General features: G+C 39.2%; 1 protein-coding gene across 50 annotated transcripts; it reads left to right on the forward strand.

Moving 5' to 3' along the window:
• The first annotated feature begins 739 nt into the window (after positions 1 to 739).
• cmn (calymmin) lies at positions 740 to 26,748 on the forward strand. Of its 50 annotated transcripts, none has more exons than XM_034214523.1 (77): positions 740 to 932; positions 2,694 to 2,744; positions 2,859 to 2,912; positions 2,995 to 3,054; positions 3,237 to 3,281; positions 3,405 to 3,455; positions 3,644 to 3,691; positions 3,799 to 3,849; positions 4,050 to 4,100; positions 4,187 to 4,237; positions 4,492 to 4,530; positions 4,692 to 4,733; positions 5,129 to 5,176; positions 5,315 to 5,365; positions 5,455 to 5,505; positions 5,590 to 5,649; positions 5,723 to 5,773; positions 5,850 to 5,888; positions 5,989 to 6,063; positions 6,177 to 6,227; positions 6,581 to 6,622; positions 6,725 to 6,754; positions 6,833 to 6,880; positions 6,983 to 7,045; positions 7,147 to 7,215; positions 7,325 to 7,405; positions 7,513 to 7,593; positions 7,698 to 7,766; positions 7,876 to 8,016; positions 8,126 to 8,206; positions 8,315 to 8,383; positions 8,492 to 8,560; positions 8,670 to 8,786; positions 8,871 to 8,933; positions 9,043 to 9,153; positions 9,256 to 9,306; positions 9,398 to 9,478; positions 9,562 to 9,642; positions 9,727 to 9,807; positions 9,892 to 9,972; positions 10,057 to 10,137; positions 10,222 to 10,272; positions 10,376 to 10,426; positions 10,880 to 10,921; positions 11,082 to 11,546; positions 12,775 to 13,086; positions 14,371 to 14,427; positions 14,756 to 14,809; positions 15,025 to 15,051; positions 15,160 to 15,219; positions 15,363 to 15,419; positions 15,763 to 15,807; positions 15,927 to 15,965; positions 16,047 to 16,097; positions 16,245 to 16,283; positions 16,464 to 16,502; positions 16,585 to 16,623; positions 16,728 to 16,784; positions 20,782 to 20,850; positions 20,969 to 21,031; positions 21,174 to 21,215; positions 21,376 to 21,414; positions 21,535 to 21,576; positions 21,768 to 21,839; positions 21,941 to 22,012; positions 23,302 to 23,337; positions 23,419 to 23,457; positions 23,558 to 23,614; positions 24,002 to 24,070; positions 24,276 to 24,335; positions 24,435 to 24,506; positions 24,585 to 24,632; positions 24,881 to 24,946; positions 25,033 to 25,071; positions 25,166 to 25,438; positions 26,166 to 26,225; positions 26,307 to 26,748. In XM_034214523.1, the coding sequence occupies exons 1-77, from the start codon at positions 767 to 769 to the stop codon at positions 26,309 to 26,311; spliced, it is 5,433 nt and encodes a 1,810-aa protein (XP_034070414.1). In that variant the 5' UTR covers positions 740 to 766; the 3' UTR covers positions 26,312 to 26,748. The 50 variants fall into 50 exon arrangements, with proteins under 50 accessions (XP_034070414.1, XP_034070417.1, XP_034070415.1 ...); XM_034214526.1 differs by having other exon boundaries at positions 21,768 to 21,818; XM_034214524.1 differs by having other exon boundaries at positions 15,766 to 15,807.

Consider the following 26,748-nt stretch of genomic DNA (forward strand, 5'->3'; position numbering starts at 1 on the left):
AGCTCGCTCGCACTTTCCATCATTCCTCTATTAAGAGACCTCGCTGTAACTTGGAGTGATGTCATAAAGTCCATTCACGAATAAAACTGTGGACAGGATGCATGTTGAGCTTTCTGTACATTATAAACTCCTTTGTATTTGTTTAAGACACAACATTCCTGCAAAAACACTTTTACAAATCAAATATTTGACTAAACTGTTTCCTTTTCAGACGATTGCGTGTAGGAGTTTAACTTTGTTGGGTTCTGTCACTGGTGCAGACATTAAAAATGATTTATGTCTAGAGTTTAGCACAGCATGTCAGAAGTACACGTTTGTTTTATTTTATTGTATGGTGTGAGTGACTTGTGTCATTCTTTACATGCTATATTTTACTAGACTGCAGTTCATTCAAATATTAAACAGTGCACGGTTTCTAGTGAAACCCATTTATTTATGCTTTGCATTACATTCGGAAGCGTTGGCCTTTGCTGTGAGGATATATACAGTTTGAAAATATTTTTGATAGTCTGTATAAACAATTTAGATTTTGACAGTGATGTTTCTGCCTTTAATCCATGTTGTGTGATGCTCTGTCAAGACTTCATCAGTCAATGTCCAATCTGCTGAGCTCCCGCTCTTTGCTCCTCTATGTCTCCCTTTAGTGTTAATGTACTTTAAGTGCCCAATTATTTAGTTAGTGTGTGTGTCTCCCAACAAGTGGGGGAGGATCTGGGGAACAGGAGCATCTATAAGCAGAAGGAGGGGCGCCTCAGACAGAGTGTATATGAGACCCTCACAATCACGGTACGTTGCCCACTTCAGATCATCTGCTTCACTCTCATTCTCCTGCTGGGTCCAAAACATTTTCCCCTCCAGGTCCACTATGATGGGACGACTACTTCTTCAGAGCGCCCTGATCCTCTGGCTGCTGCAGACGGCGAACACACTGGGTGAGTGAAGGGCAGAGGGAAGGCCTCTCCCATAGTGAGGCATATGTCAAATAGTGGTATCGCCAATATATTGCCTTAACATTTTACATTAATTTGAATGGCGTGTATTTTCAATGAACTAAATGTAAACTGCTTTACTTCTGATGGATTATTACAATTAATTTAAGATGCATTACCTGTGTAGAGTTTGCTAGGTTTATTTGTGAAATAACAAGTGTTGCACTATTGTTCTATAATTAAAAAATATTCAATAATATTGGTTAAAACAAAATGCAACACAATAGGGGGAATGAAATGGAGTAAACGGTAATGTAAAATAAAAAAAATTAAACACAAATTAAGGCACAAAACTAAACGAGCAACCGACTGAAAACAAAATGGGGAGAAGACATTTGGAAAGTTACCTTGATATTTCAAAGTCAAATGGGCCAGTTTAAACCTTTAAGGAATCATAATCCATAAGAAATAAATCAGTAGTTTATTATAGGGAGGTGATGTGTGTCCTGTGTTGTGCAGAGTCACTCCGGTTGGTTTTGTGTCTGGTCTGTTGAAGACAGGAGTGAAACACTTGACTTGTGATTTATAAGCTGGAATTTGGTGGATGATGATGATATCTACTATTGCAACAAAAGTCTTCCTCTGTGCTTAAGCCAGAAGTCGAACAGGAAGCCCTCTGAAGGACCACATTACCTGTGTGACATGATTTGTGTCCTTGCTCATTTACTCTTGCAACTAAAATCTGCCATTGCAGTTCATTTCATGAAACTGTCATATTGATAAATCCTGTTATTTTTGTACTGTCGGATATAGACTGTTCCAACTGTATTTTGCACCATTGCTGTTTGCAGTTTTCAAATATGTTTTTTCTTCTGTTGGTAAATAATATTCAATCTTTATCAGAACTTAATTTTGCAATAATGGAGCATTTAACTGCCAGAATGGACCAGGTGAAAAACTAGCAAATGGTTGATTGATAATGTTTTTGGAAAACAAACTACAAAGAAAGTATCTATGTACAGTTTGCATATTGTAAAAAATGTTTGCATTCTAGAAAGACCCGAAGCGTAAAAGTGTTAAAATGCGGCCCCGCTGCATGCTTCAGTCTCGTACAGTGAAACCGTACAACCTGCTTCATCCCGAGGAGATGAAAAGATGAGACGAATGTCTTTCGGGCGCTGAGGTTTGCCTGTCACATTTCAAACGATCATGTTAAACTGAAATCTTAGCAATGCTCGCTATGTAGCTCTTTCCTTTCCTCGGCCCTCTCCCAAATGTTCTTGTGACGATGCGAAGCAGCCATATATTCTTTTCTCTTTACCATCGGCCTCAGTTTGTGAAATCAAAGGCAGCTGGGCTTCGGTGGCAGCAGCAGTCTAAATATAACATCCATCTGTGAGAAGGGAAATAACGGTTTTACTGCTTATACACAGTCGCTCCATTGACTTCTGTAGAGCCGAGGCTGGTCCGTCCCAAAAATCTGCATCGGAATATTAACTCAACCTCAGACTGGATTCCTTTATTACAATCTGATGGAAAAATTCATTAAGGGACTTTACGAAAAGTGTTTGGGTCTGGAGGGGGGCTGAACCTTATGTTTCACTTTTTTTTAAAAAGCCAAGTCCTCCAGGAGGTTATTCTTTCTTCCTTCAATTTATGAACAAAGGAGTGGATGTTTTTCCAAAGCTAAATGTTTGTGTCTTCTCCCGTTTTTATACAATATTAACCTGATACTAGTTTAACATTGAATGTCTTGTGTTTAAGGTTATGGTGCTCAATCTGGAGTACCAAATGGACATGGGCCACAAACTAATGGTAAAGTCATTACACTCTGTACACTTGTCTCTTTATAAAATGCATACAAATGATTTATTGAGTGGGATTTCCACTCAAGCTGAAACGTTTGTTCACATGTCATGTTTGTTCCAGGAAATGTACCTCAGAATGGTGGAGCTCTGGGACGAATGCTGATGCCATCGAAAGGTAAATAACAGCCAATATCTCCAGCCGTGAAATCTTCCGTCCTGAGGATTATTTTATTTATAAACAATGTTTTTTTTTTTAGGTGTGGGTCAGCCAATGGGTGCACAAAATGGATACGGTGGATACCCCACAAAAGGCATAGGTTAGTGATGCATACGCACATACATCTGCACGACAGATTGATGTGATTAGAAACATTTTCCAAATGCAGTTGCAAGTACAAATAGAGCTAAATCTAATGGTAAATGTGTTTCACAACATAAAGTGCAAATATATATATACCTTGTTCTAACTTTTTATCATCAAACATCTCGTATATTTCAGGCTATGGTGCTGCGGCTGGTAGCACAAATGGAGGAGGAAATAAAGGTAAGTTCTGTTAAATAGGTATTTTTACTTTATTGAAATAAAATACTGTAACTTATAGGCCTACCTCTGTTAGAACTTGTTTAAGGATATTTTGCTTATTTTTTCCCCTTTTTTGTTTGTCAGGTTATGGAGCAAAAGCTGGTGCGACAAATGGACAAGGTGGCAACCCACAAGGTATGTACTACGATTAAAAATAAATTTAAAAAAAGACATTTAGCTGGAAATGCAAGATTGTCATCTCTATTTTACCCCCAATCTACTGTTTAACTCTTAGTCTAAAAAAGTGGATGTCAAAGTTGTTTTTTGCTCTGTGTCTTCCATTGACTCTTCTCCGATCTCTTAATATATTGATTTGAATTCAGTAGGAAATCCAGCAGTCCTACCCAATGGAAATGGAGGACAATCTAATGGTAGTTGTAACACACATCTCTCAATTAGTTTTCCTATACTTTACAATCTTTCCCAGTGTAACTTATTGAATATTTGCTATTATAGTCTCACTGTGATCTTTTTGAAGGATATGGTGTTCAAGCTGGCCCTACCAATGGACAACAAGTTAAAGGCAATGGTATGAAACCAACCAACCAACCAATACACACACACGCACGCACACACACACACACACACACACACACACACACACACACACACACACACACACACACACACACACACACACACACACACACACACACACACACACACACACACTAGAGTAAATTCACTGAACAAAATCCCTGTTAAATGTTTTATTTTGTTCTTCGACAGGCTATGGCGCACAAGCTGGCCCCAACAATGGACAACCAATTAAAGGCAATGGTATGAAACAAACACTAACACACACTTACACACACAAATATGCTAAACAACAGCACTGTTACATTTTAAAACTCTTTCTGTGGCAGGTTATGGTGCACAAGCTCGTGGAAACGGCGGACAACCAACTAAAGGAAATGGTATTGTAGATATAACCTTTATCTATACTTGCAAACACACGTCTAGTGTTATGATAATTGAAACATTTACATGATATGCATACATATTAATGAAAAAATACAGTATATTAAAAGAAGACATGGAAATAGTATATAATACTGTGACATCTTGTCAGCTTGAATTGCTGGTATCACAAGAATAGTGGCTGAAATGTTTTTGGGGAGAAATCATACACGCTGAGATGTAACTAAACTAAACTGTCTTTAATCTGCAGGTTATGGAGCACCAAATGGAAACAGAGGTCCTTACACCGGTAAGTCCTGTTTCAGTATTTCCTGTCGACAGACCGTTGCTGAATTTAGAGTACTTGACACATTATGTATTGAACTGTAGATTATCTGTTTGAGGTCATTCTACTATTGTGCAACATTTCGAAATGAGTCTCTTAGTGTTGGTGTCTTTAATTGGCTTTAGGTTATGGTGCTGCTGCTGGAGGGAATGGAGCTAAACCCAATGGTGAGTGACCATTAATAATTTTATTTATTAAGTTACAAATGACAATATAAATTCATGGAAAACTATTTATCTTTCATTTATTTGTTTAGAATAAAATGTGATGTAGATTTTAAATCAGATACACTTCCATTAAGGGCTGAAACTTATATTTAATCATGGATTATATATAATTTTTCTGTTTAATACATTCACTACAAAGATAATTGCAAATGTGCATCACATGTAATGAGTCCCCTAAGTAATGTTTCTAATGATTCATAGCACAACAACCTTTCTGAAACGGAACGACACTGACCTTGTGTAAAAACCAGTCATGGCAAACTAATTGGCCATCGAATAAATATGTGTATTAGAATTGTCTTTTCTTTGAGTTTTTGTGTTTTAACCACTTGTAGGCAATGGCGCTGCTGCTGCAAATAAAGGATATGGAACAAAAGGCAATGGTAAGGAAGCTCCCACAGTATTTTAATAACTATCTATTGATTGGATGTTGATGATTCTATCTGGTGAAATTATTGTTGGTTGGTCTTAAACTCTGTGTCTGTGTATCATAGATGTATTAAATCTCTCTTTTTTGCCAGGCTATGCTGGTGGAGCTGGTGTACCTAATGGAAACGGGGCTAAAACCAATGGTAATGTCTGCCAGAAGTGAACTTTAAAGCACATATTTAGGTAAATAAATGTAAAAAGTATCTAATCTTTGAATATAATCGTCCTTTAGGTCAAGGAGCCGGAGCTGTACCATCAAACGGCAATGGAGGAATACCAAATGGTAGGGATTGGTTAAGAAAGGAGTTTTGGCAGCATAAAACAAGTTTGTCTGTTTACGTAACTTAAGCATGTCTCTATTTAACAGGGCAGGGGGGAGCTGGAATTAAAGCTATGAAAGCATATGGACGACCCACTTATGGCGCAGGTAACTCATCTTCTGCTGCCTTGTTTTCCAAGTTATTGTAATATTTACTTTAATGATACATGTGTGGTTTAAGGTCAAGGAGCGTCCAGAGGGATGGGAGTGCCTCAGCTTGCCAGGAACCAAGGTGAGTGAAGGCCTCCTCACAGAACTGAAGTTACTACCTAATACACCTGTAACAATGTCTTTATTTGTTCTTCCAGGATATGGCGGCAATGGTTATGGAGCTCAACCCATGGGAGGTGAGTCATTCATCATAAGTCAGGGCATTTTGACATGATTTACAGCTTGAAGAATACAACTTAAATGCTGTTTTAATATATATGTTTCCTGTTTTTATAGGCTACAATGGCGGTTATGGGGGCACCGGTTTGGGACCTCGGTATGGAAACCGAGGAATGAAGGGGCCAAAGCAAGGTATGAATGTCACACGTGTTGAATGAAAATGATATATTAGTGAATTTGGTTATTTTAATGTTTTGGATTACATGTTACTCCTCTGAAGCCTTTTTGTTAATTGTCAATCTCAGGCTATGGAGCTGCAGGTGGTGTGCCCAATGGACAAGGTGCAAAACCCAATGGTAAACCTATAAATAATATCCAATAATATAGTATATAACACCTATAAAAGAACAGACAGGCCTCCAATTATTATTATTATTATTATTATCTTAACTATTCAATTTAAATTAGTTTTTTTTAACTATTAATGTTATGGAAACCCCTGTGGCAGAGCTGGCAAGTTCAATGACATATAAAGAATATTTTAACCAATATCGATCCCTTGCACCACGTTATGACAACATTTTTGAAGGAATAGTTGTGCAGCTGTTAAATAGGAAAACATTACCATACATTTGTTTTAGAAAATAAAGACTTGAAATCTGAGAATCTGTGAATTTCCACATAACTCTGTTTTTCTTTTTTCTTTAAGGTAATGGTAATATTCCAAATGGGTATGGCGCCAAACCCAACGGTAAGACTGTCACTTCTTTTCTAAATGTATTTATGATATCAAATACTTTTTATAAATCTATTCAAGAATATGAAATTGAATGCTTTCTTGAATGTGTTTCAGGATATGGAGCTGCAATGAGACCCCAGCAAGGTATCGTAAACGTTCACGTTAAAAGAACAAGTTAGATATGATTATAGATGGTTTTTGTAATTATTTGTTTAATCATAGGTTATGGAAATGGAGCTGTTCCCAATGGATATGGAGCTAGACCCAATGGTAAATGATCGTATTTATAGTGTTGTAAATGTTCCTCATATACAATAATGTTGTATTTTTCAGTGGGATGGCATATTTATGTAATGTTTTGTATGACCCAAGGTTATGGAGCTGGTGCCGGAGCTGGAGCTGGTGCCAACAAAGGCTATGGAGCTAAACCCAATGGTAACTGATTGTATTTGGTGTTATGACTGTTTCTAATGTGGAATAGCTTTTTGCATTTTCAGTGGGATTGAATACTCATGAAATGTTATGTTTGACCCAAGGTTATGGAGCCGGACCTGGACCCGCAGCTGGAGCTGGAGCTAACAAAGGATATGGAGCTAAACCCAATGGTAACTCATTGTATATATTGTTAAGGAGGTGTAAATGTTTCACATGTACAATAACATTATTCTTTTTCAGTGAGATCTTAAAGTTATTTAATGTTTTGTTTGACTCAAGGTTACGGAACTAAAGCTGGAGCAGGAGTCGGACCTGGTGCTGGAGCTGGAGCTAACAAAGGATATGGAGCTAAACCCAATGGTAGCTCATCGTATTTATTGTTTAGGAGGAGTACATTTTTCACATGTACAATAAAATATGTTTTTCACTTGGATCTTAAAGTTATTTAATGTCATGTTTGACCCAAGGTTATGGAACTGGTGCCGGTGCAGGAGTTGGACCTGGTGCTGGAGCTGGAGCTAACAAAGGATATGGAGCTAAACCCAATGGTAACTCATCATATGTATTGTTAAGGAGGAGTAAATGTATCACATGTACAAAATAAAAATGTCAGTGGGATCGTAAAGTTATCTAATGTTATGCTTGACCCAAGGTTATGGAGCCGGACCTGGACCTGCAGCCGGAGTTGGAGCTAACAAAGGATATGGTGCTAAACCCAATGGTATATGATTGTATTTATTGTAAAGATCTTGTAAATGTTTCACATGTAGAATAATGTTATTCTTTCATAGTGGGATCTTATATTTAGGTAATGTCATGTTTGACCTAAGGTTATGGAGCTGGAGCCGGAGCAGGAGTCGGACCCGGAGTCGGACCCGGGGCTGGAGCTCGGGCTAACAAAGGTTATGGAGCCGGACCTGGACCTGCAGCCGGAGCTGGAGCTAACAAAGGATATGGTGCTAAACCCAATGGTATATGATTGTATTTATTGTAAAGATATTGTAAATGTTTCACATGTAGAAAAATGTTATTCTTTCATAGAGGGATCTTATGTTTAGGTAATGTTATGTTTGACCCAAGGTTACGGAACTGGTGCCAGAGCGGGAGTCGGACCCGGTGTTGGAGCTGGAGCTAACAAAGGCTATGGAGCTAAACCCAATGGTATATGATTGTATTTATTGTTAAGGAGGAGTAAATGTATCACATGTACAATAAAAATAGAAATGCCAGTGGGATCGTAAAGTTATCTAATGTTATGCTTGACCCAAGGTTATGGAGCCGGAGCTGGACCTGCAGCCGGAGCTGGAGCTAACAAAGGATATGGTGCTAAACCCAATGGTATATGATTGTATTTATTGTAAAGATATTGTAAATGTTTCACATGTAGAATAAAAATAGAAATGTCAGTGGGATCGTAAAGTTATCTAATGTTATGCTTGACCCAAGGTTATGGAACCGGACCTGCAGCCGGAGCCGGAGTTGGAGCTAACAAAGGATATGGTGCTAAACCCAATGGTATATGATTGTATTTATTGTAAAGATATTGTAAATGTTTCACATGTAGAATAATGTTATTCTTTCATAGAGGGATCTTATATTTACGTAATGTCATGTTTGACCTAAGGTTATGGAGCTGGAGCCGGAGCAGGAGTCAGACCAGGAGTCAGACCAGGAGTCAGACCAGGAGTCAGACCCGGGGTTGGAGCTGGAACTAACAAAGGCTATGGAGCTAAACCCAATGGTAACTCTCCTGTCTCTCGTGTAGAAAAACATTATTGTTTCTCAGTGGAATCTTTTATTTACACAATGCTATGTTTGACCCAAGGTTACGGAGCTGGAGCCGGAGCTGGAGCAGGTGCTAACAAAGGCTATGGAACTCAACCCAATGGTAATTGATTGTTTTTATTGTTAAAGTGTTTTAAATGTTCCTTATTTAGAATAACATTCTTTTATTTAAGTGAGATGTTATATTTATGTAATGTTATGTTTAACCCAAGGTTATGGAACTGGTGCCGGAGCAGGAGTCGGACCTGGGGCCGGAGTCGGACCTGGGGCCGGAGTTGGACCCGAACCCGGAGCTAACAAAGGCTATGGAGCTAAACCCAATGGTACAAGATTTCATTTACTGTTATAAATGTTTCTCATGAAGAATAATCTTTTTTCTGTTCCAGTGGGATGGAATATTAATGTTCTCTTATGTTTGATCTCAGGTTACGGAGCTGGAGCTGGTGCTAACAAAGGCTATGGAGCTCAACCCAATGGTAACTGATCATATTTATTAAGTGGTTTAACTGTTCCTCATGTAGAATCATCGTATTTTATCTAAGTGATTTATTTAATGTTTGACCCAAGGTTATGGAACTGGTGCCGGAGCGGGAGTCGGACCCGGGGCTGGAGTTGGAGCTAACAAAGGATATGGTGCTAAACCCAATGGTAACTCTCCTGTCTCTCGTGTAGAATAACGTTATTCTTTCTTAGTGGGATCTTATATTTACGTAATGCTATGTTAACTAAAGGTTACGGAGCTGGAGCCGGACCAGGAGTCGGAGCTGGACCCGAAGCTGGAGCTAACAAAGGATATGGTGCTAAACCCAATGGTAACTCCTCCTGTCTCTCGTGTAGAATAAAGTTATTCTTTCTCAGTGGGATCTTATATTTACGTATTGCTATGTTAACTAAAGGTTACGGAGCTGGAGCCGGACCAGGAGTCGGAGCTGGACCCGAAGCTGGAGCTAACAAAGGATATGGTGCTAAACCCAATGGTAACTCCTCCTGTCTCTCGTGTAGAATAAAGTTATTCTTTCTCAGTGGGATCTTATATTTACGTATTGCTATGTTAACTAAAGGTTACGGAGCTGGAGCCGGACCAGGAGTCGGAGCTGGACCCGAAGCTGGAGCTAACAAAGGATATGGTGCTAAACCCAATGGTAACCCCTCCTGTCTCTCGTGTAGAATAAAGTTATTCTTTCTCAGTGGGATCTTATATTTACGTATTGCTATGTTAACTAAAGGTTACGGAGCTGGAGCCGGACCAGGAGTCGGAGCTGGACCCGAACTTGGAGCTAACAAAGGATATGGTGCTAAACCCAATGGTAACTTTCCTGTCTCTCGTGTTGAATAATGTTATTGTTTCTCAGTGGGATCTTATATTAACTTTATGTTATGTTGGACCCAAGGTTACGGAGCTGGAGCTGGTGCTAACAAAGGCTATGGAGCACAACCCAATGGTACCAGATTTCATTTAGTGTTACAAAAGTTTCTTATGTAGAATTTTTTTTGTTCTGTTTCAGTGGGATGGAATACTCATGTAATGTTGTGTTTTGTCCCTAGGTTATGGAGCAGGTGCCGGAGCTACCAAAGGCTATGGAGCTAAACCCAATGGTGAAAACTTGTTCAAATACACACAGTATATACATTAAGGAGTAGTTCACTGCTATTACATATGGAAGACTTAAAATGCCTACATACAACGGATATAATTAATATGTTAGAAGGACAATAATTGAATTTCTTTTGGACAAAAAAATAACGTGCTGTGATAACGTGCAGTTGATTTTCTTTTCATTGTGCAATTTCCATTCCAAAAAAAGAATGCTCCAAACCTCTTCATGAAAACGATGTATCGGCAGGCCTTTGCTGATTTGCTGAAAGGGCAGCACGGAAATATAAAACACTAAGGCCAAATTGTCCTCTCGATCTTAATCTACATGAAAAATACTTGAAAAAATATAGTTGTATGCCATGGCACTGTTGAGAATTGCAAATCATGTGTTTAGAATATTTAGTTTTTTGCAGGATTCAGGAATTTGTTTATCAACACATTGTTCTTTACAGGCTATGGTGTTCCAGCTGGTGTACCTGAAACTGCATTTACTGGTAAATGATCCTGTACACGTATTTATTTTAACTCTGTTATTGTAATATTTAAATGTGCTTTATATTATACAGTTTGCTGTATAGACCTTAGCTTCTAAATGTCATTGTACATTTTTTAAAATATTTTCTATATAATTCCCACTCTCTGTTTGGTTCTCAGGCTACGGGAAGGGTCCAAAGGGTCCAGGTGTGTCCAATGAAAAGGGCCTAAAAGGTGGAGTTCCCGCACCTGAGCAGCCGAGTGAAACACCTGAAGAGATTTTTGCAACTCCACAGGAACTAACAGAGGACGTAGTACCTTTTGTCCCCGAGCCGACGAGTGGTATCGTTGTCATGGTGACGCAAGAGAAATATCAAAAGCAGACGCCACATTTGACACCAGGAAAGAGCTACAAACAGAAACCCCAGATCCCTCAGGCTACAGCAGCACCAGAAGCAGAACCAGAAGCAGTACCATATGCAGAACCAGAACCAGCGTTTCCTCAGGGAAAAGGCCCAATGCCTGTATTTGAACCCACACCTGAGCCAGGACCCATATATCCACAAGGCAAGGGGCCAAAGACCTTCACATCTGGACCTGTACCAGAGGTTCCTGAGTCCCACCCGGCACCTGGTGTCCCTGAAGGCAAGTACCATAAACCTGTAAATCTGAACATGTTTTATATATTTAAAAAAAATCAAATGATAAAATATTATTATCTTAATATAAGATTAGATTGACATTACTTCTAGATAGAGCCACATACTGTATTTATTTTTATATTGAACAAATGATCCCAATTAATTGCGTGTAACACCACCAATTATTTGACCTGGTCTTCACAGTAATTTAATATCCAAAAAAGCACGTCAATATGATTATATTTTTCCAACTTATTCGAGCTAATGCAGTCATATGGTATAATTCTGCACTTATGAGCTTTAATGAAAATATCTATACACATTTCCTTCAAGTTTGAAGGAGACATATTATTTAAAACACACTTTCTTAGTGTTTGTGCTCGTATATCTGGAGTTGTTACCAACCCGCAAACTGTGAAATGAGTCAACCCATACCGTGTGTTTTGGGCTGTCCAGGTCATAAAACATGAATTTCAACAAGAAATGTGGATTTTGAGTCATTAGAATACACCTAGAATTGCACCTAGTTTGGTTGCAAGGTTTTTCTTTAACATTACATTACATTACATTACATGTCACTTGTTAGACGCTTTTATCCAAAGCGACTTACATACTCAATACTGTGGGCAATCCCCACAGGAGCAATTTGGGGTGAAGTGTCTTGCCCAGGGACACAACGACATGCTGACTGCAGTGGGGTTTGAACCTGTGACCTCCTGATCCGAATACCACGGTTACATGAAGCATGTAACCGTGTTCTAGTAAAAACCCAAAGATACAAGTATGACTCTTAATGAGCATACTATGTATATAATAAATGTGGTTATTTGCTTTTAAGTGGAAGTGAAGAAATCAGAGCGTTGGCAACCAAAACATGATTGTTTTAAAGATGTATGCACCTTTCTTATGCACACACACACAGAGAACCAGCACTCTGTTGTTGTTCAGCATTGTTTTAACTTTATATAAAATAAATGTCAGTATCTATTTCTGTTCAGTTAATTTTGGACTGTCTGCAATCAAAATATGGCGGGGGGTTTTCTGGAAAATGATGTTTTTTTTTAAAATTGTTGCTTTTAATTGATTTTTTGATTATCTGTATACAAATACAATGGAAAATGTTCAGTGTTTTTTCTTCTACAGTTTTTTTTTTTATGCATGGGGACATAATCAGTGATTCTTTCCATACTTTATTACCTAGATGAAATGTTGATGAAACATGTGACCTCTAGGTTTTGTGACTGCAACTGCTGTGCCTGAGCAAAAAGAGGCAGAGACAGAGGTTCTTGTGGAGGTAGACAGTGACAGTGAAGGGGATGCTGCCCCTATGAGCACACAACCCCCCACTGTCACTGCAACAGTAGCAGCTAAAAGTATCACTCCTGAAGTAACTGTGGGTGTGCCTGAGTCCACACCTGAAGAAGCAAACCCAGAGAGTCAGCCTGAGTTCGCACCTGAAGTAGCAAACCCCAAACATCAGCCTGAGGAAGCACCTGGCAGGGTCCGGGGCAAAGGTCTCCCTACAGGAGAAAGTGGGGAAACTGGTAAACGTAATCTTGGTTTAGGTGTGGTTACTAGCGTAGTGCATGTGTGAGAGTTGACCCAATCCGGTTTCTGCAAGTCTGTTGCAAAATTGTAGATATTATGATGACTTACACTGCAAGACGTGTGTTGTTTTGATGGTTAGGATTCAGTCTTACTTGTAATACTTTGGTCAATTAAAGTGATGTTCTCAATATCAATCTAAACACACAAATACACACCCATTAAGGGGGAGTTATCAAAAAGACTTTCAGTATAGCTGTCACAATATCAGATTTAGTGTTTTATTTTTTTCTCAATCATTTTATAATTGTGATATCTCTCTAATGAATGTCAATGAATGTGTTCATATCATATCTGTATTATTGAAATATTATATAAATATTTTTTAAATATCACAAAACCGTCGATTCCGGTTCATTGACACCCCTATTGTGAATGTATAAAGATGTGAACAGAGAAAGAAAAGCCAAGTATTACATTGAGAGTGAATCCTAGCCAGTGCTCATGGTTGTAATTGTTTTGGCTAGAAATATCTTGTGCGTTTACAATTCTGTTTGTTTTTTGTGTTGCATGTTTTCTTCAGAGTTGTCTGAGAAAATGACCAATAACAGATGTGTTTCTCTCCTATGTTTCCTTGTTTAATCCCTCACCAAGCTTTGTCATATCTAAATGATCGAAATGTTACTTTTAATGAGATATTCTGGGAAATCCGCTTATTTGCTGTTAGTAAGCCTTTTTGTACATATTAAACATATACAATATTGTGTTAGTTAAGGAGCTTTACTTGTGATTGTGGATGGATTTTGTCACCTCTGAACAGAGCCAGGACAAGTGTTTCCCTCTGTTTCTATAGTCTTTATGCTAAGCTAAGCTAACGGTGTCCTGGCTGTAACTTCATATTGACTTTACAGGCTGTAGAGAGGAATCAATCTTCTCATTTAAGTCTGGGCAAGAAAGTGAATAAGTGTATTTCCCAAAACGCCAAACTTTTCCTTTAACCTGTGGAGTAGGTTGAGAATGAACCAATTAATATGTTCATTTGTAAAAAGTGTGAAGTGTGTTACTTTGTTGTTTGGTCCTTGTAATGTATTTGACCTTAACCCTTAAGAAGGTTAATTTGGAGCATTCATGGTGCATGATGGGACTTTTAGGTTGAACCAACTGATTTCTTTTTTACCACATTGTGTCTTAATGATGTTGTAAGTGTACCATATTTTTAAGAGAGATAATCTGTTAATTCATTAAAAGTCCTGATCTTACAGTTTGTTCTTTACGATTTTCAGACAATGGAGGAGGAGTCGGCATCACCAAGGAACAAGGAGCTAAACAAAACAAACCTGGTAAATATTTCTCTCTTATTTTTGAAAAATATATACTATAAAAGCTGAAGTCCTGCGCCACATACATTCATGTCCCCCGTGAGATCTTCACGAACTCCTGAACTATTCATGTGGGGCCATCATCAGCTCTTATCAGCTTTACTTTGTATTTAGAGCTAATAAGCAAATGTGAGCATATTCACAAGCGAAACAAAACTAGTAATCATGATATATATTAGACAGGCTAAACATCAGCATGACTGTGTCCAGAGGCTCATTTTCTCATGTGTTCATGTTTGTTTTACTATAAGTTCCTAAATTGTGCTGATAATACATGTTAATGTTCTAGACTGTGGACCATCGGGAGTGCCAAACGGACAATGGATGAAAATACCAAGAGCTGGTAAGTATTACATTCTCCAATTGTCTAATGGCATTTACCTGGTAACATGTGTTAATTTATTACTTTTACTGCATGTACAATGTATTTTTAAGGAAATTAGAAAGTTTACGGTAAAACATTGGAGGACAGTAAGCCTTCACATGAACACTCTGATCGTCTCTAGCTCATATTTATAACCTAACATAAGTATTTTTTTCACTACCTTAATCATGCAGGTGCTGGAGCTGGCACCAACACGAAAGGTACTTATACCCTGAGCTTAGTCACTAAAGTATAAGTGTATTTTACATGCATACAAGGATACTTACAGCATTGTTACTATGGTTGATTATTCTTTCATTGATGTTTAGGTTATGGAGCAGGAGCAGGAGCTGGTGTTCCAAACAACAGATATGGTGCTAATCCCAACGGTAAATACACTTTATTCCTCACTTTGAATATTCCATTGTGTAAAATGTGCACAATAAAGCATTTTGCACATTATACTTCCAACCTTCTACAGGTTTGATATTGACTGTATGCCTAAGTGTCATAATGTTATGCCATTGTTTAGGACACGGTGCCAGGGCAGGGGGGGTTTTAAATGGAGGAGCTAAAGCAAACAAACCAGGTAAGTAGCCCGCTTATAAAACATCTGAGGCCAAGAGCTATGATTTTAAATACATAAAGTACAATCTAGTGTTCTGGTAATTATTAATTTACTGTGTTCATTTAGTCGTGGTTTATTCGTTTATATACTGTATATGCGTGAAAAGAACATATGGCTACTGAAGCACTCGAAGGCAAATGAGGAAAAAAATCCTGTGATACAGTTTCTGAATCTGACCTAAGAAAACAGATTTTTGTAGGGTTTTATAAAGTGATATTATCACTGTACTTACACATTTTTTCAAATGTACCATGATGTAAAGTTGATGTCTTAATAAAGTTGTATCTGTCCAAACGTTATGGAGCAGGAGGCTACAACGCCCCGGCACCCGGCAACGGATATGGCGCTGGTAATATTTACTGTTAATATAAACACATAGTGAATATTGACAATTTCCTGGTTTCCTTTTTCACTGCCAAGGAAATGTTGATTTGTTGTTAAAGTACCCTTGGTTTGTGTGTGCAACAGGTCTTGGATATCCTTATGCCCGAAAACCTCAGCAACCCGGTGAGTGCTTTTTATTTTTGTATGCAATTCAACTTCATAGGAATTGGAATTTGTTTTGATAATTTCTCTGTATGCTCTCAGGTCACGGACAGGGAGCTTACCTCGGAGCTGGATATGGAAATCCATACGGAGGTACATTTTAAAGACTAAGATTTAAACATTGTTTAACATTTGTAAGCTGATGATAGGTAAGGCTGCAGATTTGTATGTACTAAGGATTAAATATGACCCCCAAATATTCAGTCTTTCAAATTTTAAACTTTTTTTTAATCTTCTCAGGAAATACAGGTCAGGGTGAAGCAGGCAAGCCCCAATCCGGTAGGTTGTGATCTTAACACTAACTTTGTTCAAGCACTGAATCCATAAATGGACATCATATGCTTTTACTTGAGATATTTTATGTTCTTGTAGTTGCTGCTGTGTTATTGCAGGCCTTCTAGCTAAGCATACTTTTCCAAAATCAGATCATTAAGGTAGGTTATGATGTCTTTTTTGCAGGGTATGGATACGGCGCTGGTGTACAACCAGACTATGCAAGCAAGTACCGTTATATCAAACCTAGTTCCTTTCATTTTTTGTGAATTACAGTGAAAGTTAACATTTCTCTTCTCCTTTTTAGGTCTTGGTCAAGGTGTACCCACTGCTAATGGAAAATCAGGTACAGTTAAAGATACATACGATTTAAGAGTGAAGTGAATAAGATCTACGTAATATGAAACAGTGAAAATGAACATATCGTCCACTTCACTACTGATTCAACAGGTGGTGCCAAACAGATGCCTTACAATGGAGCCCCACTGGTTCCTGCTGGAATTGATGGTAAGACATGCTGACATATAAAAACATTGTTCGACAGTGAGCAGAATAATTTATAGCATGTCTGTCTATTTTTGTTCATCTAAAACATTGATGACCAACACATACAATCTGTTTGTAGGTCTATTAGTGTGTTTGCTTTCACTTCAGTATTCTTATGATTTGAGTTCAGTATCATTTTTGTGATAAATATGATCTACATATTCATCTCGATACGATACGATATACTTTATTGTCCCCGTAAGGAAATTAGTTCTGGACTCCGTCCTGCAGTTCCGCATACATGTACATATACAAACATAGTGGACATTAAGAGACATACACATATCATCAGTCATACACCGTTTGAACAAACACAATACACAGACGCACATACTGACAATGGCGACCTATTGCACTACCCTCATGGCCAACATTTAAAAAGTACATTTCATTCCATTTGACTACATTTCATTTCATGTGAATGTTAAGTAGCTTAATCGACATACACTGAACAAAAATATAAACGCAACACTTTTGTTTTTGCTCCCATTTTTCATGAGATGAACTCAAAGATCTAAAACATTTTCTATATACACAAAATAACCATTTATCTCAAATATTGTTCACAAATCTGAAAAAATCTGTGATAGTGAGCACTTCTCCTTTGCTGAGATAATCCATCCCACTTCACAGGTGTGGCTTATCAAGATGCTGATTAGACAGCATGATTATTGCACAGGTGTGCCTTAGGCTGGCCACAATAAAAGGCCACTCTGAAACGTGCAGTTTTGCTTTATTTGGGGGGTCTGGGGGGGTCCAAAAACCAGTCAGTATCTGGTGTGAGGGGTAGGATTAGGGGTAGGGTTAGGGTTAGGGTAATGTTGTGAATTGAGTGGCCTGTGTTCGTCATCCATAACCTACGCCTGCCCATACCATAACCCCACCACCACCATGGGCCACTCAATTCACAACATTACCCTAACCCTAACCCTACCCCTAACCCTAATCCTACCCCTCACATCAGATACTGACTGGATTTCGGACCCCAATAAAGCAAAACTGCACGTTTCAGAGTGGCCTTTTATTGTGGCCAGCCTAAGGCACACCTGTGCAATAATCATGCTGTCTAATCAGCATCTTGATATGCCACACCTGTGAGGTGGGATGGATTATCTCGGCAAAGGAGAAGTGCTAACTATCACAGATTTTTTCAGATTTTTGAACAATATTTGAGATAAATGGTTATTTTGTGTATATAGAAAATGTTTTAGATCTTTGAGTTCATCTCATGAAAAATGGGAGCAAAAACAAAAGTGTTGCGTTTATATTTTTGTTCAGTGTAGGTAGGAATGAGTGCTTATAGCGGTTCAGCCTGCTCTTGGGAACCCTAAATCTTCTACCAGAAGGTAGGAGCTGGAATTCTGGGTGGAGTATGTGGGTGGGATCAGACACAATTTTGTTTGCCTGTCTGATAATGGACTGCTCGTATATGTTTTGGAGAGATGGGTGTTTTTAACCCCCATAATTTTCATAGCAGTCTGTACCAGGCGAGCGATCTGTGACTTTGACTGCACTGTCAAGTTACCATACCAGGCAGTAATACCATACCTAATGATGCTCTCCAACACTGCATGATCGAACAGTAACATGAACTTCTGGTCGACTCCGAAAGCCCGGAGTCGATGCAGAAAGTACAATCGCTGTTGAAGTCTAGAGCACAGACCTTGAACATGCGCCTTCCAGCTGAGTGTATTATCTAGATCAGTGCTTCTCAAAGTGTGGTCCGCGGACCACTGGTTGTCCGTGAGCGCCCCCTAGTGGTCCGTGAGTATATTGGTAAAATTTCACATTTTAAATAAATAAATAAATAAAAGTTTTCCGCACTCTCGCAGGAATATCTCCACAATGGAGCGAGCTTAAGTTTCACTTTCAATTGCATGATATAGCCCAGCGCAACACCTTCATCCCACATGTTGCCACTCGTTTGTACCATTTGCAGGCGATTTGTAATCTGTTCTAGAAAAACGATGTGTTTTTGGATATTTTTGGAGTTAGGTGGTCCGCGAGTGTTTTTTTATTGGTTAAGTGGTCCTTGGTGTAAAGGAAACTTCTGTGTAGCTATGCAATGGGAGTCACCGACTCAGGAAGGAGACACGGTAGGAGCAGTAGCTTTGATGTCAAACACTGATGGTTTATTTGGAGTTACGGCCGGAGGATTCACATCACAAGTCCAAGAGCCAGAGGTTCTGACTTCACGGTAGAGTTGCCACGTCAATTCTAAAGAACTCTACCTCAGACCCATGTATTTAACCAGTTCTGAGAGCATCATCAAACTGCTGCATAACAAGATAAAATCATAACACCTCTATCAGCTGACGTCAACAGGCAGGAACATAGAATCATAACACCTATATCAGCTGACGCCAACAGGCAGGAACAGGGAGACAGAACACTGAGAGCACAGCAGCCAAGGTTACGAGGTGCGTGTGCTCAGTCAGGACAGTTTGAACTGATAAACTGGGTCAAAGTTATGGGCCTTGGAAAATATTTCCACAACACTTGGTATGAAAAAGTTTGAGAAACACTGATCTAGATGGACACCAAGGTACTTATAGGAGCTGACCTGAGTTATGGGTTCATTGTGGATAACCACCGGCCTAAGGTCACCCACTGCCTTTGGGTCCCACACCATCTCCTCAGTCTTCTTCACATTCAGCACTAGATGGTTAAAATCACACCACTGCACAAATCTCTCTATTTCAGAATGATAAGCCGATGAACTGCTGCCTTTGTGCATTAAGCCAAGGATGGCTGTATCATCTGAGAATTTGATGATATAATTCTCCAGGTGGATTCTCGTACAGTCGTTTGTGTACACAGTGTGAAGAGGACCGGGGAGCTCACACAACCCTGGGGGGCTCCTGTACTGATGGTCCGGGGCTCTGAGAGGGCATTGTTGACCCTGACATGCTGAGTGCGATTGGTTAAAAACGAGAAATACCATTTCAAGATAAAAGGATTACATTTTATACTGATCTTTATCAGTTTTTGAAGCAAGATGTGAGAAGAAAAAAAGCCGAGCTGAAATCCACAAACAGTAGGCGACTGCGTACATATGCCTTAGGGTCTTCCAGGTGTTTAGTGACCAGGTGTGTGATGCTATTTAGAGCATAGTCTGTGCCACGCCCTTGCTTGTAGGCAAACTGAAAAGGGTCTAAATGTACATCAACCTCTTTCTTTAGCAGCGGCACCATGATCCTCTCAAAACATTTCATGACAATGGATGTCAATGCAACAGGCCTAAAATCATTGTTTACCTTTGGACAAGGTTTTTTGGGGACAGGTTTTATTATTGATTTTTTCCAGAGGGTGGGGATGGTGTGAAGATCAACAGATTTTTGAAATATGGGACACCATGTTGATGTCAGTTCTTCTGCAAATGTCTTGAGAAGGAATGCAGAGATGCCCTGTGGCCTTCTTAGTACAGGTGTGTTTAAAAAGTGATTGCACCTTTAAAGGGTCAATCACCACCCTAACGTCCTGGTCAGTAGCAGAGATTGTCTCTAAGATGTCTGTACATTCAGAGGAGAAGTCCTGGGTTTCAAATCTCATGTAAAAGTCATTCAGTCCATTTGCTTTTTGCAGGTCATCAGAGGTACAGAGAGTTTTTTTAGCTGGAGTCATATTTGTGATTGCCTTCATAGTGTCCCAAAGTTCCTTGGAGTTCATTGTAGAAAAGTTCTGTTCAATAATGTCCTTATGTCTCTTTCTAGCTTCTCTGAGCATGTGGTTAAGCTCCTTTTGCACACATTTCAGTTGCGTTTTATCCCGGTTTTTAAAAGCTATATTTTTACGATTGATGCAGTCCTTAACCTCTTTAGTTATGTATGGTTTGTTGTTGGGGTACACAGTTATTTCTTTCTGAGGTATCACATTGTCAACACAGAATTGTATATAGTCAGTTACATCTCGAGGTGTAAAAGTCACTAGATCTGATAAACATGCATTTCCTCTGCAGGAATGAGCCAGTTTGAGCCTCAGGCTGCTGGTCTTGGTCCAAATGGAAAAGCGGGCAGCATGTACGGTGGTATGTATATCTTTAGTTCTTTCAAGTCTGTTATCATAAAAGAAAACTTAGTAAGGGAAAAAGCACAAATTGGCACTTAAAGAAAAACATTTGTAAACCAATTTTCTCCATGTTTCAGGAATGGGAGACTATGGAGGTCAGACCCCGGGAATGGGTGCAGAGAAATCTAACGCCAAGTATGGTGAGTGCCTATCGATCGCATTTCTCTCCTCAGTGTAAAGTAGCCTGGAAAAAAGGAAGTTTCATTTTCAGTTTCTTTAACTCCTTAATATATAGATAACAACATTGTGCTAACCTACAGTATTCTCTGCTCTCTGATTTAGGCATTGGTGGGTTGCAATTTGGTGGACAACCCCTCAATACAGGTAATAATGGCACAGGAAAGTATGGTATGTGGATGATAAATATTATAAAGGCTTGTGGACACTGTGTACTTTCCTAGGGAACTGCACATTCACTGTAAGAATCAATGAAAGCATTTATTTTCAGTCCAACGAGTCTTAAAGTCTTTTCAATTCTCTCCAGGTTATGCTGGGAACCCCTATGCTAGTGCGGGCAAATATGGTGAGTCAAGGAGTATCTTTTAATTCGAAATAATTCTACAGTACCATGAGAACATTTTGAGTGTGTTTGTCTCAACGTGGATATACTATTAATGATAATGTGAATTTCAAATACTTGCAGGTGGTCTTGGTGCCGGCATGGGAGAGAATCCTGCACAATACGGTCAGTGTGATGATGGGACACAACGTTGTTTTGGAGATAGAAGATTTGTATTTATTGAAGTAGCCATTTAAGTAAATGCCCACACTGATAGACGGATTTAGTCCAATTTCAAATGTAAAAGCTTGTTGGTGAAAAGGAATCTTGTCTTGGTATATTTTGAGATGTACTGTTTTCCCTCCATCTGTGTTCAGGATACGGTGGATTACCCAACGGTGGGCAGTACCCTGGTGTCGGCAGTAATGGTAAAACAGCCGGCAAATACGGTGAATAATTAGCTTTAACATATCTGATTAAAGCTACACAACTTCACCCCTTAACCTTTATATTATGTGTCTTCTTCCTCTGTTCTCCATCTTAACAACAGGTTACGGGAGAATGCCTTATGAAGCTCAGCCAGCTGGAATAAGCCCTGAAGCCAAATCTGCTGGAACATATGGTAAAACCTAGGGATGCTCCGATCGCCAATTTCGGGGCCGATCGCCGGAATCAGTATCGGCCGATACCGATCGCTGATCCGATCGAGTGGGCGGGGCCTAAATGGAAGATTTAAACATCACTTTAAATCTTCCATTTAAAGTGATGTTTAAAACTCAGTTAATGGGGCTCATTCACTGGAGCTTCCACAAACAACAATCAACTCAATTATTACATTCAAATGATGTACATTATTCAAGTTTACATTCACTTTGGATAATAACACGGGAGAAATTAGCGGAAGCGCTCGATTTTCCTCTCTCTCTCTCCCGACAGCCTGTCAGTATCTCATGCAGCTCACTGATCCAGTAATGAGTGACCCGACAATGAAGAATACATATATTTATAATAACTAGTTTAGCTTGTTCCAGAGGTAGATAAATAGCTAAGTGTGTTAGGTCTAACTCTTACGGTACGTCCACACAGCAGCTTTTCGAAAATCTTGGAGCTGGGCGTGTCTGAAAGCTTGGGGATTTTTTGCGAGCAACGCGACCAACAACCTGAACAACATGAATCTCCCGCCCCCGACATACAAAGCAAAAAAAAACCGGGGATTTTATGCGAGCAATATATATATATAAACTCCCCAAACAGGCGAAAACCTACCCGTTTCACCCACTGTCTCTGCCACCTCCCTCCATGCCTGGTTCCTCCGGTTTGTATCCCGTTCATAGTTCTGGTCGTAAAGAACCGGGCGATTTGCTACCGTAATTTCTCGTTTGGAATATGAGGAAATGAACTGCGGTCTGGTTCTCCCTGTGTGTGTGTTTCGCTGCGCTTACCGGTCCGGCGGGCGGAGTTGCAGGATTTCTGCTTCACACACACGTTGCATACCGCTATTTCGCTGTCTTTTTCGGACACCTTAAAATAATGCCAGACCGGTGAAGCCATTTTGGCGAGCTTGTTTTGCCGGACACAGAGAAAAGTGTCATGTATTTTACGTCATGCGATCGGCATGTTTAGAGAGCACCGATCGATCGGTAGAGTGAGAATCGGCCGATCTCGATCGGTGACCGATCGATCGGAGCATCCCTAGTAAAAACTTAAATGTTGGGAAATACTCTTAATAGCTCATTTTGTACGATAAATATGAAGCTACTTCAAGCAGCTGGTACGTTTAGCTTAGACTAAAGATTAGAAACAAAGAAAACAAATAGCCTCCAGGCACATCTAAAGCTCAGTATTTGTGTTATTCTGTTTATTTAAAGGAATACATTCTTAGCACTGCATCGTTTTATTTCTTTTTTGCAGGATATGGACATGGAGGTGTACAACCTGACTACGCAAGTAAGTACCATTTTAAATGAAACTGATTTTCATGAATTACAGCAGAAATTCAAGCAAAAATAAATGTCTATATTGTATCAGGTCTTGGCCAGGGCGTACACACTGCTAATGGAAAATCAGGTATGACATGTGAGATTACAGTTAAATAGGATATTGATTGAAGACATGGTACAACAGTGAAAATGATGAATTATAGTCTAATTTACTGCTGATTCTACAGGCGGTCCCAAACAGATGCCTTACAACAGAGCCCCGATCGTTCCTGCTGGGCTTGATGGTAAGAAAAGCTATCATATACAAATAGGATTTAAAATTGAGCAGAATAATCCACATTGTAATCCACAATGAAAACTAAGTGTTGTGTGTGTGTGCGCATACAAACAGACACAAAGGGAAAACATGGAACAAACCTTAAAAAAGCTGAAATCCAAAATGCTGATCATCACATTTTGGGAAAATAGTTCCTCAGAATTCATGACAGACTTTTCTTTGTGCTTCATCGAAAGCTTCAGTGACTTCATTATTTCAAATTGAGGGGCTTTCTAATTTATATAATCTGTTTTCATACAATCTTAATATATTTTAAGTCCAGTTTGCAGGTCTATCAGTGTGATTACTATTTTCAGAAACAGTCTAAGTCTGAATACTTTGTGTATTCTTACAGGAATGAGCCAGTTTGAGCCGCAGGCTGCTGGCCTTGGTCCAAATGGAAAGCTGAGCAGCATGTATGATGGTATGTATAACTTAATTTCTTTCAAACTTTTTATAACACAAGAAAACTCTAGAAAAACACAAAACGCACTATCAAAATAATATCAAATGTAGTCCAAGCCATGAAACCATAGACTGGCTATTTTCTCAGACGGACATTCAAAAGTCATTTTATACACAGCTTAGTAGTTTTAAATATTTAATCAAACATTTTCTCTTACGTCTAGCTGCGTCACAATATCAGACTGAACCACTTGGACAGAACGGAAAATCCACAGGAATATACGGTAAGATTCAGCAAAAATAAATGACAGCTACTTTATAATTCTCCCTTTATTTATCTATGTATTATTTGTTTACAATGTCCTCTCTATGTGGCTACTAAGGTGGTGGTGAAGTTCCCTATGCACAACAAGCTCCTGTTCTTGGAGGGGATGCAACATCTTATGGGAAATATGGTACGGTTTATCCTTTTGTGTGTTCTTTACACAACAATCAGGATTAACATGTTTACTAAAAGATTCCACTCTCAACAGGAAACCAGGGACAGTACCAGCCACAGCCTTATGAAACTGCATCTGAAGGTGAGAACACAATATTTTGAGCTTATTGCTGCTGAATACTGCAGTTTTCTTAGAATAGTGCAAAAATATATATCTGTTTGCCTTTAACAGATGCAGGTTTACCTTATGAGCCGCTGCCTCTAAAGCCAGATTCAGCTGTGAAATCTTACGGTGCATTAGGTACAAAGGTTTCTTTTCGAGGGACTAACAACACAAATATACCTCAGACCCCGATCATTAACGTTTTTTATCTTCTCCTGCCCTATCAGTGGAGGGAGAGGGACAGACGCCAGAAATCGCGGTTGAAGGCGAAAGCATGTCCCTTGATAGATACGGTAAGATTTGAGTGCGTTTCTGCATGGTGGTTTCTTGTGGTATAATAAATGCATAAAGGTAATAATAAACTGTTTGTCACTTTCAGAACATGTGGGCTATATCAATGGAGAAGTTCAGCCAGAAGGTAAAGGGAAAACTGAACTTAATATACCTAATAATCTGAGTTTACAGTAACACAATTAACTTGTTTTTCCTCTGTCCTGTCTCTTCCTCCCTAGTTGTTGAATTCCCTGGAGTTCCCACTTCCAGCCCCACCCTGGCCTACCCCTCGGACCACTCTGACCCCTCCTATCTGCCTGTGGAGGTCTTCACTCCTGCAGCAGGAGTCGAGGACCTGTCGGACCCCGCCGGCTCTGACGACCTCCTCCTCCACTCTGCCCCCGCCACAGAGACGCAGGGCGGCGCTCAGCCTGAGGATATGCAGCATCAACAGGAGATGCCCCGTCAGATACACATCCAGCAGCATCTCAAACTGCATTTTCACCCAAAAGGCAAGTCCTCCAGAGGGTCCAAATAAACTGAATTGCCAATTTGTGGCGTCATACGCCAGGCAAGATGTTTTCCTGTTCCCAGTCTTTTGTCGGTTGAGTTGTGTTCTTGCATTATCCCTAATGTTTCTAACACATTATCAACCTAGAGAAATATGTAAGGTCTGTTTGATTTGGTCTTTATGACTATGTATTCCCTTTGATCATGCGTTGTGGTTGTCTGCCAGAAGATGTCAGAAATTGACTTTTTATCCAGTTGTAAGCCACATTTAGACCTTTAAGACCTTAGTTGTTTTTGAATATAACATACTTACCCGATGAAGGGTTTTAGTCATCACACATGGACCTTTGAAAAATTGTGAGCAAACGATAGCAGCAGCCAGGCGGCATTGGAGAAACACTGATTTTTAACATGAACCCTTGTGATAACTGACTGTGGTGAATCTGATGACCTGACACTACTCCAAAATACCACCAAATTTGGTATTTAGTTTTTGTTATGATTGAGAGATACCTAGTGGCAGAAAACAACATATTGTGCTTTTAAGCTACATAATAAACCTACAGATATGAAAGTAGTGTAAATGGAAGAAAGAGAAGAAAGTTTTTTTTTCCAAAATGTCCAACTCCTTTAAATTCACCATGTTGGACATAAAATTCCGGTCAAACACTTTGAAATAAAACATTGTTTGCACAACTGTTTGATTATTGTTCTTATCTTCGTTTTCAGAAGCAGCAAAGACCCGCAAATTTGATTTGAATGGCTTCTTTGGGAATAGTGGCTATCAAGGTAAGAACAGAATCACTCAATCTAAGACATTATAATTTTCCGTTTGTTGTGCATCTACCTGACTCATGTCTCTCCACATAGGTTAAAACTGCAGACAACGACGATTATAACCTTCATATGCCGTTGTATATTATTTTTGAATATTTCCTAATTGTATATTATTTTGTCCTGTCTTTTGAATAGTCCTGGTGTTTTTTGTGTTTGTTTGTAGAGAGAAAACTGCATTTAGAATTATTAGATTTACTTGTTTATGTATATTTGTATGTATCCTATACATTACGTTATCATCCTGCACTGCCTGCTCACTGCACAGTGCAAAGATGGAGTTTGTCTGCTGCGAATATCAGTGTTGTGGTAGAAGCAGTCTGTTTTGCCTGATATTATCAACTCATATAAATCCTGTAAACATAGTTCAGTCTAATTTATTTTGCTTGGGAAAGGGTTTTTTACTACTTGTGGCAAATATCTGTTTATTATTGTACCGAATTTGAATGAATAAAACCATCAATGAATACCAACAGTG

This window comes from Gymnodraco acuticeps, unplaced genomic scaffold (genome assembly GCF_902827175.1).
Source record: "Gymnodraco acuticeps unplaced genomic scaffold, fGymAcu1.1, whole genome shotgun sequence".
In the NCBI taxonomy this organism is placed as follows: domain Eukaryota; kingdom Metazoa; phylum Chordata; class Actinopteri; order Perciformes; family Bathydraconidae; genus Gymnodraco; species Gymnodraco acuticeps.